This window comes from Stegostoma tigrinum, chromosome 47 (assembly GCF_030684315.1).
Source record: "Stegostoma tigrinum isolate sSteTig4 chromosome 47, sSteTig4.hap1, whole genome shotgun sequence".
Taxonomy (NCBI): domain Eukaryota; kingdom Metazoa; phylum Chordata; class Chondrichthyes; order Orectolobiformes; family Stegostomatidae; genus Stegostoma; species Stegostoma tigrinum.
This window is the reverse complement of record NC_081400.1, coordinates 2,675,634-2,687,268: the sequence shown is the minus strand read 5'-3', so window position 1 is coordinate 2,687,268 and position 11,635 is coordinate 2,675,634. Positions and strand designations below refer to the sequence as shown.

The 11,635-nt window shown below is 49.1% G+C and overlaps 1 protein-coding gene across 5 annotated transcripts in view; it reads right to left on the bottom strand.

The window, feature by feature from the left end:
• Window positions 1-767: 767 nt before the first annotated feature.
• Window positions 768-11,635, bottom strand: part of LOC125449763 (regulation of nuclear pre-mRNA domain-containing protein 2-like) — a 71,394-nt gene continuing 60,526 nt past the window's right edge. For 2 of the 5 annotated variants that reach the window (XM_048525646.2, XM_048525648.2), the window contains 3 exons: window positions 10,343-10,561; window positions 8,021-8,236; window positions 768-6,249 (listed from right to left, as the gene is read on the bottom strand). In XM_048525646.2, the coding sequence (XP_048381603.2) occupies window positions 3,200-6,249; window positions 8,021-8,236; window positions 10,343-10,561 (3,485 nt within the window). In that variant the 3' untranslated portion in view covers window positions 768-3,199. The remainder of the gene's footprint in view (window positions 6,250-8,020; window positions 8,237-10,342; window positions 10,562-11,635) is intronic. The other 3 variants (XM_048525649.2, XM_048525650.2, XM_048525647.2) reach the window with 2 other exon arrangements.

Here is an 11,635-nt window from a genome sequence, read left to right as displayed (position 1 = left end):
AACAGACTAAAATATAGGTTCAGCTATTCACCGCCCTTGCCCACCTGAGGCAGGACTCTAGTTCTCATTCCAGGACTTTCAGTGATTCCTACAAACAAGAAATGTCACAGTGACACGACTGTGATGGTTCAAATCCACGACCACAGCTCCAGCAAAGTGCTTTGAGAAACCGATCTTACAGTGCTTAGACTCTCAAGTCATGGCATATCCTCTCTTTTAAATTGAAGTTTTTTCAGCTGTAGCACCTTGACATTGTCAAGCTTCTTCTGCCTGCCAGCTGAATGGCAGTTAAACACATTTTACATAGCTTAATCGTGGGTGACCAGTACTGCATGTCGCTTGACAGCATATGCACAATTGGGGGCATTAGAACATTATGCTTTACCCTCAACACAGACAGTATGTTGTACTGTCACTTGGAGGAGCAGCTGCAGAGATTCTGGTCAATAAATCACCGACTTGCAGTGAGGGCTGATGTGTCCATATTCAAGACAAGGCTGCAAGTCAATGTCACAACACATGGACTGGGAACATAGTATGCCATTTTAAGATGTGCCAGGTTGCCTCACATGTCAGTTTTAATAATGTATCTGTACATTAGGTAGGGAAGAAAAAAAAATCTACAACATTTGAGCCAAATGCACACAACAGCAAATTTATACAGATCTTTAGAAAACAGATTTCGCCAGCCCCTTCCCAATTGAGTAATGTTCAAGGTTCATGGTTTGTGGCAAAATGCTGAATCCTTATTCATTTCCAAAAAAAAATTAGACTTTCTTTTTATTAAAGTAATTACAGGTCATTTCCAAAAGCATTTCAGTTGTCTCTCTAAAAGCAGGCAAAACTTTCACTCAGTTTGACTGTTTCTAACACAGATAGTGAAGACATCTTAATCTAAATGCATTAACTAGACGACATATTTACAGAAGTACGGTTCGGTCTAAAAACCACTGGATCTATAAAGTTATACCCTTCCCCTGCACCGAAATTACATTCACATGTAAGAACAGCGTTACGGAGGAGGTGTGACAGATCAGTACAGTTGTAGCTAACTTGAAAGGAATCTTCACAGCTTAAACTTGACACTGCATCCAAATTTTATGTCGAATTAATAAAAATTGCTAAATGCTTACAAACTCTTCAGAAAAATAAATGGAGAACTTGATCTTCACTTTTTAATTCAGGAAACAAAAAAGTTTTTTTTCTTCGTTCTTGCTACATACAACATTGTACATTTCATCTGAGAGTAAAGAGAGAGTATGTGTGTGTGTGTGTGCGCGCGTGTGTGTGTGGGTGTTGATTTTTGTCCCCCCCCCAAAAAAAACTCAGTTACTAACAGTCATTCAAGTGTTCATTATCAGCATGAACTAGACTGTATGGAACTAAGTCCAGTTACACTGAATCCAGCTCGATTCATTTTAATTCTTCAAACATCACCTTCAATAAAATAAAGACATGTTCTGCAACAGGCTGGACACAAGTGTTTTACAAAGCTGTTCCAGTCACTGCTTGCGGTTGGTTCTCTACACCATTCCCCTACCTCCCCACCCACCCTCTAGACCCCGACTTCCCCCATGTCTCTTTATAAATCATATAAAGAGGAATAAGTGTTATTCGGCCAGGTGCTTCACCAGACCAAGCTTGTTAAGTTTGACAAAACAGTGACTGGTACAGAAAGAGTCACAGAAAAAGGCAATTAGCACAATAGGCAACTTTAGCAGCTGATCAGTGGGATAGGAATATTCAAAATACTTTTGAACAAGCTGTGGGCAATTAGGTTTTACACAGCCTCCTATCACATCGCCGGCTGATCGGCCTGTTATAAAGAGCTTGTAAAACAACAGAGCAAGGTTTATTCCAAAGATTCACCATTTTGTTTTGTAGATAAACAAATGAATTGGTTTCTTTAACTGCACTGCCATTAGAAACACTACATCTCTTAACAGCTTCAAACTGTGCCCGTTGCACAGTCCACAGGTTCCAGTCCTGCCCACTAAGTGTTTTTTTTTAAATCTTCACACTTCCGATTGTTTGGAGTCTCAGGAAGTTCTCAGCCAGGTTATTAGATGGAGCATCTTCCACCATTCTCACATCTGGAATGGACACCAAGGGACTGTGTGCTTCACATTCCAACACCAGCTTTGGCTGCCCTCTCCTTGGCACCTTATGCGCAGTGCTGGCATTGCCAAGGGGAAGACACTCCATCCTTGTGGCTGACGGAGCTGCTCTGGAGAAAAAGACAGGTTAGTGGGAGAAACAGGGGAAGGTTTGACATTTCTTTTGAAACAAGGGGGGGTTGAGGTAAAAGGAGAAACGTCCTCCCTCAAAGCACTGCACAATCCACACATGGGCTGATCTCAACCTTCAGCCAAGGAGCTGAATCGATACACACTTGTCATTTACAGAGAGAAAAAAACCGAGCCACTGACACAGGGTCGTCCTCAATTAGCCAGGAATGGACTGTACAATTAACACTCACACTGACTAGCCACATTTGCCTCCAGAAGGTGTCTGATGCAGGAAACACACAACTCTCTATGAAGCGGTGCTCGTCACGCTGACTCGGAAACAATGAAGTGTCAGCGTTGATTAGTCTAGCCCTGAAATTTGACTATGGGAGGCGAGGCCAGGGGATCACTTGCAAACGCTTTCAATGACGACAGAAACATCCGCCATTTGCATTTAACCACACTTTTTTCCTCCACAACTGGTACAAGTAGTAAAACTGTAACTTTAAAAAAAACAAGAACACAAAATAGCAAAGGGTTTGGACAGAGGTTACAGCATCTTAAGACTGTACTCATGACGATCTTTGCAGCAATATAAAAGTTTTACTTTGTGTAAAAGTAAATGGGTCTATAGCTCCGAGTAGGATTTCTATGCATCACGGAAGTTTCCAAGCTCCTCTGACGAAAACTTGTTGTGCAGTAGTTTGTAACGACGCTGTAGTGAAACATTTAACCTTACATACACCTCCGACCTAGCACAGCAGGTCAGCTTTGGGGGTGGGGAGGGGCAGAGTGGGAAAACAGGAAGTGAGGAAGGAGGGCAAACAGACAAGGTCACAAAAGACAAGTCAACGGCCAAGATAAAGCGCCACACCAAACCCTTGCCACTACAACCACCAGAGCTGCTTGGCAAGCAAGGGTCAGAGATGAGTTTTCACGTAGTCTCCAACACAGAAACATTCCGGTCTGCTTCAGTACCGAGGCGGCATATAGGGTCGCTTTGGAGCCGTGGAAAAGGGGGGGCTTCCAAACGGCAGGTTGGGTCGCTTTCCGCTTTGAAAAGATTCTCGAGGCCTGAAGGACCCTCTGAAGTCTCTCTGGAAGAATCTACCAGGATTACTGTAGTCTCGCTGGGGTGTGAAGGGTTGACTATAGTAATCCCTCGGAGACCTCTGCACTGGAGGCCTGTTAGTTAAGCCAAGGAAGTCACTTGGAGGGCACGGGAGTAGGCCTAGGAGCTCTCTTGGGGGCCCAGCTAATGGGCCAAGGAGGTCTCTAGGAGATCCAGGTAATGGACCAAGGACATCTTGAGGTGGGGGAACAGGAGGTGGTACGAGTGGATCCCTAGGAGGGGGGCCAGGAGGTGGAACCAAGTGATCTTGTGGAAGCGTGCCTGGTGGTGGTCCCAGAACGTCCCGTGGAGGGGGGCCAGGTGGAGGACCTGGAGGGGGAATTGGAGGGGGTCCAGGAGGTGGGACCAGGTGATCCCGTGGAGGGGGTCCAGGTGGTGGAACAGGGGGACCAGGTGGGGGTCCGAGGTGGTCCAGGGGTGGCGGGCCAAGATGATCCCGTGGAGGGGGACCAGGTGGCAAACCAGGACCAAAGTGGTCAGGGGGAGGGCCAGAGGGGGGCCCAATGTGGTCAACAGAAGTCCCAGGGGCCTGCCCAGCATGATCCCGCGGTGGTCCGATTTTCTCATGGGTAGAACCAGGTGGTGGACCACTGTGATCCTGAGGGGTACCAGAGAACGAAGCATGCTCTCGGAGGGAACCTGCTACAGTGCCATGCTCCTGTGGGGGGCCAGGAGGCCCGAGATGGTCATGTGAGACAGGAGGCGGACCTGGGGGTAGACTCAGGTGATCTCGCGGGGGCACAGGCGGCAGTCCAATATCTCGCAAGGGTACAGGAGGAGGGGGAGGTCCAATGTGATCTTGTGGGGGGCACGGGGCTAGTATATGATCTGGTGGCGGACCAGGGGGGTGCCCAACGTGGTCGCGGCTTGGAACAGGGGGTGGCCCAACACGATCGTGCAGTGACCCTGGCGTGAGTCCGATTTGCTGGGTTTGCCTCTCAAAGGGGCCACTAAAGCTGCTGGACCTAAAGCTGTTTGAAGTGTCAGGGAACTGGAGTCTGTGGTCTTCGAACTGACTTCTAAAACTGGGAGGAATACCTTGAGTCATCTCAGAGACATCAAGGGAGGACGATTCGTCTTCAAAGTCTGAAATGTTTTCACTTTGCTCAAACCAACTGCTCCTGGTGCCCCCTCTCCCATGACTCATATTGCCTCTGCCTGACCCTCGGCTAGAGTCCAGAGTCTGAATAGGCTCTCCAAACATCAGCCTTCCTGCTGACGGGGTACTGGAACCTAGTGTTTCAATGGGGGCTCCTCTCTCCTCTATGCTTTTGGATAATTCAGATGTGGATATGTGAGTCTCTATACAATGCTGCTCTTCGTCCCCAGTCTCCGCAATCCCAGACTGCCCAAAGACTGACAGGCTCCCTTTCTCGTTCACGCCTCCTGGCGGAGCTGGACTAATGGGGCTCTCTAAAGGCTTCTCATCAGTAGGCCTGCGAGAGGCGTTTTTGAGCATGTTTTTAAACTCTATGGTGGAAGTGGCAGAGACAGGGGAGCCTAGTGACACAGCTTTCTCAATGTTGGTGACTGGTGTGCGGCTATAAGGACCGGTACTTTGCGTGGAAGACGACTGGCGGGCTGGGGCAGAACAGAGAGAGTCAGAGAATGCTTTCGGAAGTGATCCTGTGCGAGACATATCTGAGAAGGAGGGCTGCAGTATAATGTTGTTAGACTCCGAGAGGAAGAATGGATTGTTTTGACCAGGTGAAGACAGGTTCTCATTCTCAACCCCCTGATCGTCATCTCCATACCCACCCCTGCTATTTGATCTGCTTCCATAAGGTTCCTGCTTCTTAAGAATAGACTTCATAGGCTTGGAGAGCACAGACTTCAAACGACTGTAACTGGTGGAAACAGACTGGTATTCATTGGGACTCTGATCTGCTGGCTTATTTGACTTGAGAATGGATTTTGGGGGTTGATTCACCAAGCTGGAAACTGAAGGCGGTGGCCTGGCATAGTCAAAATCAGTGCAGGATTCACCTGAGTAAAACTGTTCAGGAGGGGAATCCCTGTGGGGAGAAGACTGCTCCCACATTTCAGAGGGTTTGAAAGAGGAAGGGAATGGACTCCTTCCACGGCTGTATGAAGAACTGCTTTGGTAAGAAGGCACTGTGTTGGAAATCTCTGAGTAAACAGAATCTCTGTTTTGTGGGAGGGAAAGTGGGGGGGAGATTGTGCTGCTGGTTGAAGAGGAGGGTGGGCTGATTAACTTAGACAGCAAGGACATTGGATCAATCGTGCCTGGGGTTGTTGGCTTATCCATTATTTCATCTTGGGTCGGAGTCCCGCCTCGCTCATCTCGGACAGGTGTACCATCCTGGTTATCCAGCATGGCGCCACCAGGGTTACGACTAGCGTCTGACGGTGGCAGTAGGCTCTTCGAATCACCAGAACCCAGGTTGCTCAGCAGAGGGATATTAAGGTCCAAAGCCTTAAAGCCCGGGTTGACCTTCAAGAAGTTGTGAATTTTCATCTCCAGGCTCGATGGCGAGGACGGCTCTGCCTCGGTTTCAGCTGCCACCACCTCTGCTGATGCCTTCTGGCCAGTCAAGCCTCCCCTTGATCCGGAGGTGGTGCCACGCAGGGAGCTCTCGAGCACTGTAGTGTTGGCAGGGGCCTTCAGGCTGGCAGTGGACAGAGCAGGGCTGTGGTTTACCGGGGCTGAGTTCACCGAAGAGCCAGAGGAAACTTCAGACGCGGGCGAATTTGGAGAGCAGCCAGTAAGCCCTTGGATCAAAGGCTGAGCACTGGCATTAATAATGGGAACACCTTTGTCTATTGGACTGGTGACATTGGTCACTGCTGGAGTAGAAATGTTTGAACTTGCACTACTGGATGGGACAGAAGTGTTTCCTGTCACACTCTGAAGCAATGACGAGAGACCTAGTATCAGGACAGGGGTGGGGGAAGAGAGAAAAAAAGATATTTCAGTACATTTTTTGTACAACCATCCACTAATTTTAAACTTTTCACCTGACACACGTGGACAATTGGTTCAAGTTCTGTTCATAAAATATACACTTAGCCCTTTTGTTAATTTTGGTTCTCATATTAACAACATTCGCTTAGACTATAGCTTCACTTCAGTAAAAGCACTCTGCAGTTCTCCATAAGAAATGGGAGGCCTAGATTTAAATGAAAATTTGAACAGGCATTTAAACTTTGAGGTGGTTGTGAAGGTGGGAAGATGTCAGGTGGTTTTGGAAACTTGACGGCTGTGCAGTGGGGAGGAGTAAGAGAAGTGGAAGACACAGTGGAGTCAAGAGAACGAAGACTGCATTAATGCACAGTCTTTTATCAAAGCAAAATATCCAAGGGGCTTCTCAGGAGACGATTTAGCCAAAAAACAAATCAAACAAAACCAACAAGTCAAAGGGCATCTGGAGGACTTGAAATGTTAACTCTTTCTCATAGATGCTGCTAGACCTATTCGATTTCTCCAGTAATTTCAGTTTGTTTTTGTTTGTTGTATTTAATGTTTTAACGAAGATCTGTACCTCGGGTTGTAGTTGAGAGTCGTTTGTTACAAATCTCCAGCATCCGCAGTTCTTGGTTTTATTTAAGTCAAAGAGGATTGTATATCTTGGTGCAAAGAGGTAGACTTTAAGGAATGTCTTAGATCAGGAGAGGGAGATGATACGGGCAGAGGAACTTTAGGAGGAAACTCCACCGCTTACGGCCAGGCTAGCTGGTGGTTGGATGAGGGGAGTCCAGGACGTACAGGAGGAGTGTGCAGCTTTGGAAAAGGTTACAGGTAGAGGTAGCTCAGATAGGGAATGGCAAAGTCATGCAGTAATTTCAAGTCAAGGTTGAGAATGTGCAACTGGGGGCACTGCTGGCCTGGAAGTCAATGAGGCTGACAGACGAACACAACTTGGTGACAGTCATGGAAGAGCTCAGGCTCACGGAAGGTGGGGAGAGCATCAGAATTGTCAAAAGTCTGCAAGGTAACAGAAAGCATGACACAGGGCATTTTAGAATTGAGCGGGAGCAAAGCCCTCATGGGGCTCTAAGGCGAGTGCAGGTGAGCAGATGTGCTGCAGACTGCAACAAGCAACTCTAAGTGCTGAAGGAGCTCACTCGCACCAGATTTCCTGGTGTTAGGGTTTAAGAAACATTCTTAAGCAGCATCTCATGGATATCTGACAACAGGCAGCACAACTGGCTGAAGAACAGGTAAAGCAGGTCCAACCAGCATGGACCTACACTCAAACACACTAACCTTGACACACTGGGGAAGAAAACCAAGCTGAAAACCACATTTACAGCAGAGTTTTAAGTTCACAATGCGGAAAACTCCTTTCTTCCTTTTACTAAATCGAGAAGTGTCAAGGCCCGTAGTGCAGGGAATGACTGAGTTTGCAAAGAATTAGAGGGCAGCGAAATAAAGTGAATGAGATAACAAGAAGGTGATAATGAAGAGGTGGATAAAAACCTGTGAACTGTCATTAAGCAGACAGAGGCCCTGGAAATGGAGGAATTAGAAGTAGGTAAAGATGCAATAAGCAATTGAGTTGGAATTTTGAGCTTTAGAAAAATAATCTACAGGTGGCCAGGGTTGGCCTGGATTCCAAGTGATTGATCTGAAAGACCAGGGTACCGAGTACGGAATCAGGGTCTGCTCAGGCAGATTTTGTACGGTTCCCTAGTTTACCTTGCAGAGCTGGAGCAGAGGGCCCCTGTGTCTTGCTGAGTGCTGACAGGATGCTCTCTGGTGTTAATTCAACTTTTGACAGGATGCTCGCCAGAGGATTGGGAGTGGCTTGAGAAGGCTTCTGAGTGGGGGCCTTGAGGCCACTATTCAGTTGCGCCCCAGCAGGAGCCGCTGACGTTACCGCAAGCACAGGTGCCTGACCAACTGCTGGGCTGACTGGAGACAGAGGGGAGAGAAAAGGAAAATCTGACAAGGTCACCCATAGCCAAGCTCAGCAATCTGATGCAGAAGCAAAGAAGTTAAAACACAAACGTTGCTTCACTGCAATTTGAGTGCTTTGAAAGACCAAAAAAGGGTTGAAAATAAAATCATCCAATTTGCGTAAATATATAACAAACACTTACAGTACAGGAGGCCAGGTGGTTCATCATGTCTGTGCCAGTCAACAAAAACCTGAGAAATTAATCCCATTCCCAGCTCTAGGCCCACAGCCCTGGAGGTTATGCCAACGCAAGTAAATATCCAAATATTGCTCAAATGTTACGAGAATTTGAGTCAACCACCTTTTCAGGTAGCTGCACACTGGGTGAAAAAGAGTCATCTCCCATCCTAGTTTTCTAACCCTTAGCTCAGATCCGTGTGTCCTGGGTAACATCCTTTCTACTAATGGAAAAAAGTGCCTGTGTCCCCACTCTGGTGTCCGTCCCTCATCATCTTGTACACTTCTATCCATTTTCCTCCCCACCCAGCCCAGCTGGCATTCTGGTGAATCACCTCTGCACTCCGTCCAGTACAATCACATTCTGTCAGAACTGCACACAATACTCCTGGTGTGGCCTAAACAACACTTGACACCACTCCAAAGCTAAGTTATGTACATGATCTAAACTCTCAGGATGCCTTGTATATAACTGTACAGGATGCATAAGCAATGAGAATCATACTCCGAGACCAACAAGCTAGCTGCTAAAATACCATTAGGGATACAGTTCCAGGGTTGTGACCTGGGAACAGCAATATACTTCCAGGACAGGGTGGTTCATGTGTACATGCATGCTCAGAACAACAGCCCTAGCCTGTAAACACTATGGTGCTTGCCCTATGTTCAATGTCATTAAATAGTACGCTGCTTATCTCACAACCTCCAGGGACTGACTTGCTGTAAGACACTGGCTACACTGATACATACAGAAAGTAAAGACATGGATGCCCATTTACATCTAATAAAAAGAGGGGGGAGAAAACGCTCCAAAAAACATAAATAAATAACATGCAAGCAGCAACATTCGGACGTGGCTCATCCATTGTTAAACGCAGAGTAAAGCTCCCTCGACTTTGTCCCAGTGATATGTCACAGGTGCTACCTCAGATGAGAGCACCACAATATGACAGTTTCCAAAGTCAATCTTTCTGTGCACTCCCTCAGAGACTGAGGACCTGATCCATGCTACATTAGGGTATCTGCTTCCTACAGGATGGCAAAACCTCACTTCGGGGATACTTTGCTTTTCAAGTGCACAAATAACCAAATGAATTTCTCCTCCTGACTCCGGAAAAACAAATGCTAGGAGAAAGAGACAGAGACAGAGACATTCTTGAAAGATAAGAAACAAAAATTTTGTTGATGCTTCCGCGTTGCACTCATCCAGACATTTCACACAAGAATATCAATTCTGCTCCATGAAAACTTGCATTTATACTCCAACACAGCTCGCTTTCTCCCCTGAATTGGCATTCTTGAAAAATGTCCTGATGAGTATCAAGACAGAAAGCTTTGATCAAGGGTCTGAGTACTACTTACGTTCAGTTCTGGCAAAGACTTGAACTCATTTAGCATCATTTCATAACTCTCAAAAAAACCTCTCCAAACAGCTTCACATTCAAAAGGTGTTGTCACTTTTCACAAAACATGCTCCCCCAAATAATAAAAACGGATCAACTGGCTGTGCATCTCCAGTGGTGCGAGCCAAGGCTGAATTATTCAGAGAGGGAGGCACGATGGAATCTTCAACAGTGATGATGAATCATCAGAAAAGACTGGTGATTCCCAAGCAGGGCGACATTTCAAAAGTCTCATCTGAAGTACGTTTTGGTGACAGCTGCGCTGTTGAACTATCTTGGAACATTTGCTCAAAGTCCTAGAACTGGGCAAAGGGTGATGAACATCTGGTAGGGGCAAGGAGCTGAGTCAAGCTGTCAGACACCAGCAGCCTTCCACTCAGTTAAATTATTCACACCTATTTGCACAAGAAAATGCTAGAACCCAACCTGTGAAGTGATTTATACACAAACCAGCCACTGGCAGGCCCCTGCATTCCTCACCTGTGTTTTTCATGACAGTGGTCAGGCTACTAAGGATGGAGCTGATTTTGCCCAAGTCTATATTTGCCAGATTTGGCAGGGCCAGCGGCGGTGTTACAGTGCTGCTCTTTGCCTGCGGGGTCTCCACCGGGGTCGACGCCTTTTCTGGTTGGGGGCTCGCGCTCACTGCCACTGCCGTGCCTGGACTGGATTCCTCCTTTCTCTCCTCATTCTCTACTGCTAAAGAACAACAAGTTGAGGGCGCGAGCGCGAGAGAGAGCGAGCGAGAGCGCGCGAGAGAGAGCGAGCGAGAGCGCGCGAGAGAGAGCGAGCGAGAGCGCGCGAGAGAGAGCGAGCGAGAGCGCGCGAGAGAGAGCGAGCGAGAGCGCGCGAGAGAGAGCGAGCGAGAGCGCGCGAGAGAGAGCGAGCGAGAGCGCGCGAGAGAGAGCGAGCGAGAGCGCGCGAGAGCGCGCGAGAGAGAGCGAGCGAGAGCGCGCGAGAGAGAGCGAGCGAGAGCGCGCGAGAGAGAGCGAGCGAGAGAGAGCGAGCGAGAGCGCGCGAGAGAGAGCGAGCGAGAGCGCGCGAGAGAGAGCGAGCGAGAGCGCGCGAGCGAGCGAGAGCGCGCGAGAGAGCGCGAGCGAGAGCGCGCGAGAGAGAGCGAGCGAGAGCGCGCGAGAGAGAGCGAGCGAGAGCGCGCGAGAGCGAGCGAGAGCGCGCGAGAGCGAGCGAGAGCGCGCGAGAGCGAGCGAGCGAGAGCGCGCGAGAGAGAGCGAGCGAGAGCGCGCGAGAGAGAGCGAGCGAGAGCGCGCGAGAGAGAGCGAGCGAGAGCGCGCGAGAGAGAGCGAGCGAGAGCGCGCGAGAGAGAGCGAGCGAGAGCGCGCGAGAGAGAGCGAGCGAGAGCGAGCGAGAGCGCGCGAGAGAGAGCGAGCGAGAGCGAGCGAGAGCGCGCGAGAGAGAGCGAGCGAGAGCGAGCGAGAGCGCGCGAGAGCGAGAGAGAGCGAGCGAGAGCGAGCGAGAGAGAGCGAGAGAGAGCGAGCGAGAGCGCGCGAGAGAGAGCGAGCGAGAGCGCGCGAGAGAGAGCGAGCGAGAGCGCGCGAGAGAGAGCGAGCGAGAGCGCGCGAGAGAGAGCGAGCGAGAGCGCGCGAGAGAGAGCGAGCGAGAGCGCGCGAGAGAGAGCGAGCGAGAGCGCGCGAGAGAGAGCGAGAGAGAGCGAGAGAGAGCGAGAGAGAGAGCGAGAGAGAGAGCGAGAGCGAGCGCGAGAGCGAGCGCGAGAGCGAGCGCGAGAGCGAGCGCGAGAGCGAGCGCGAGAGAGCG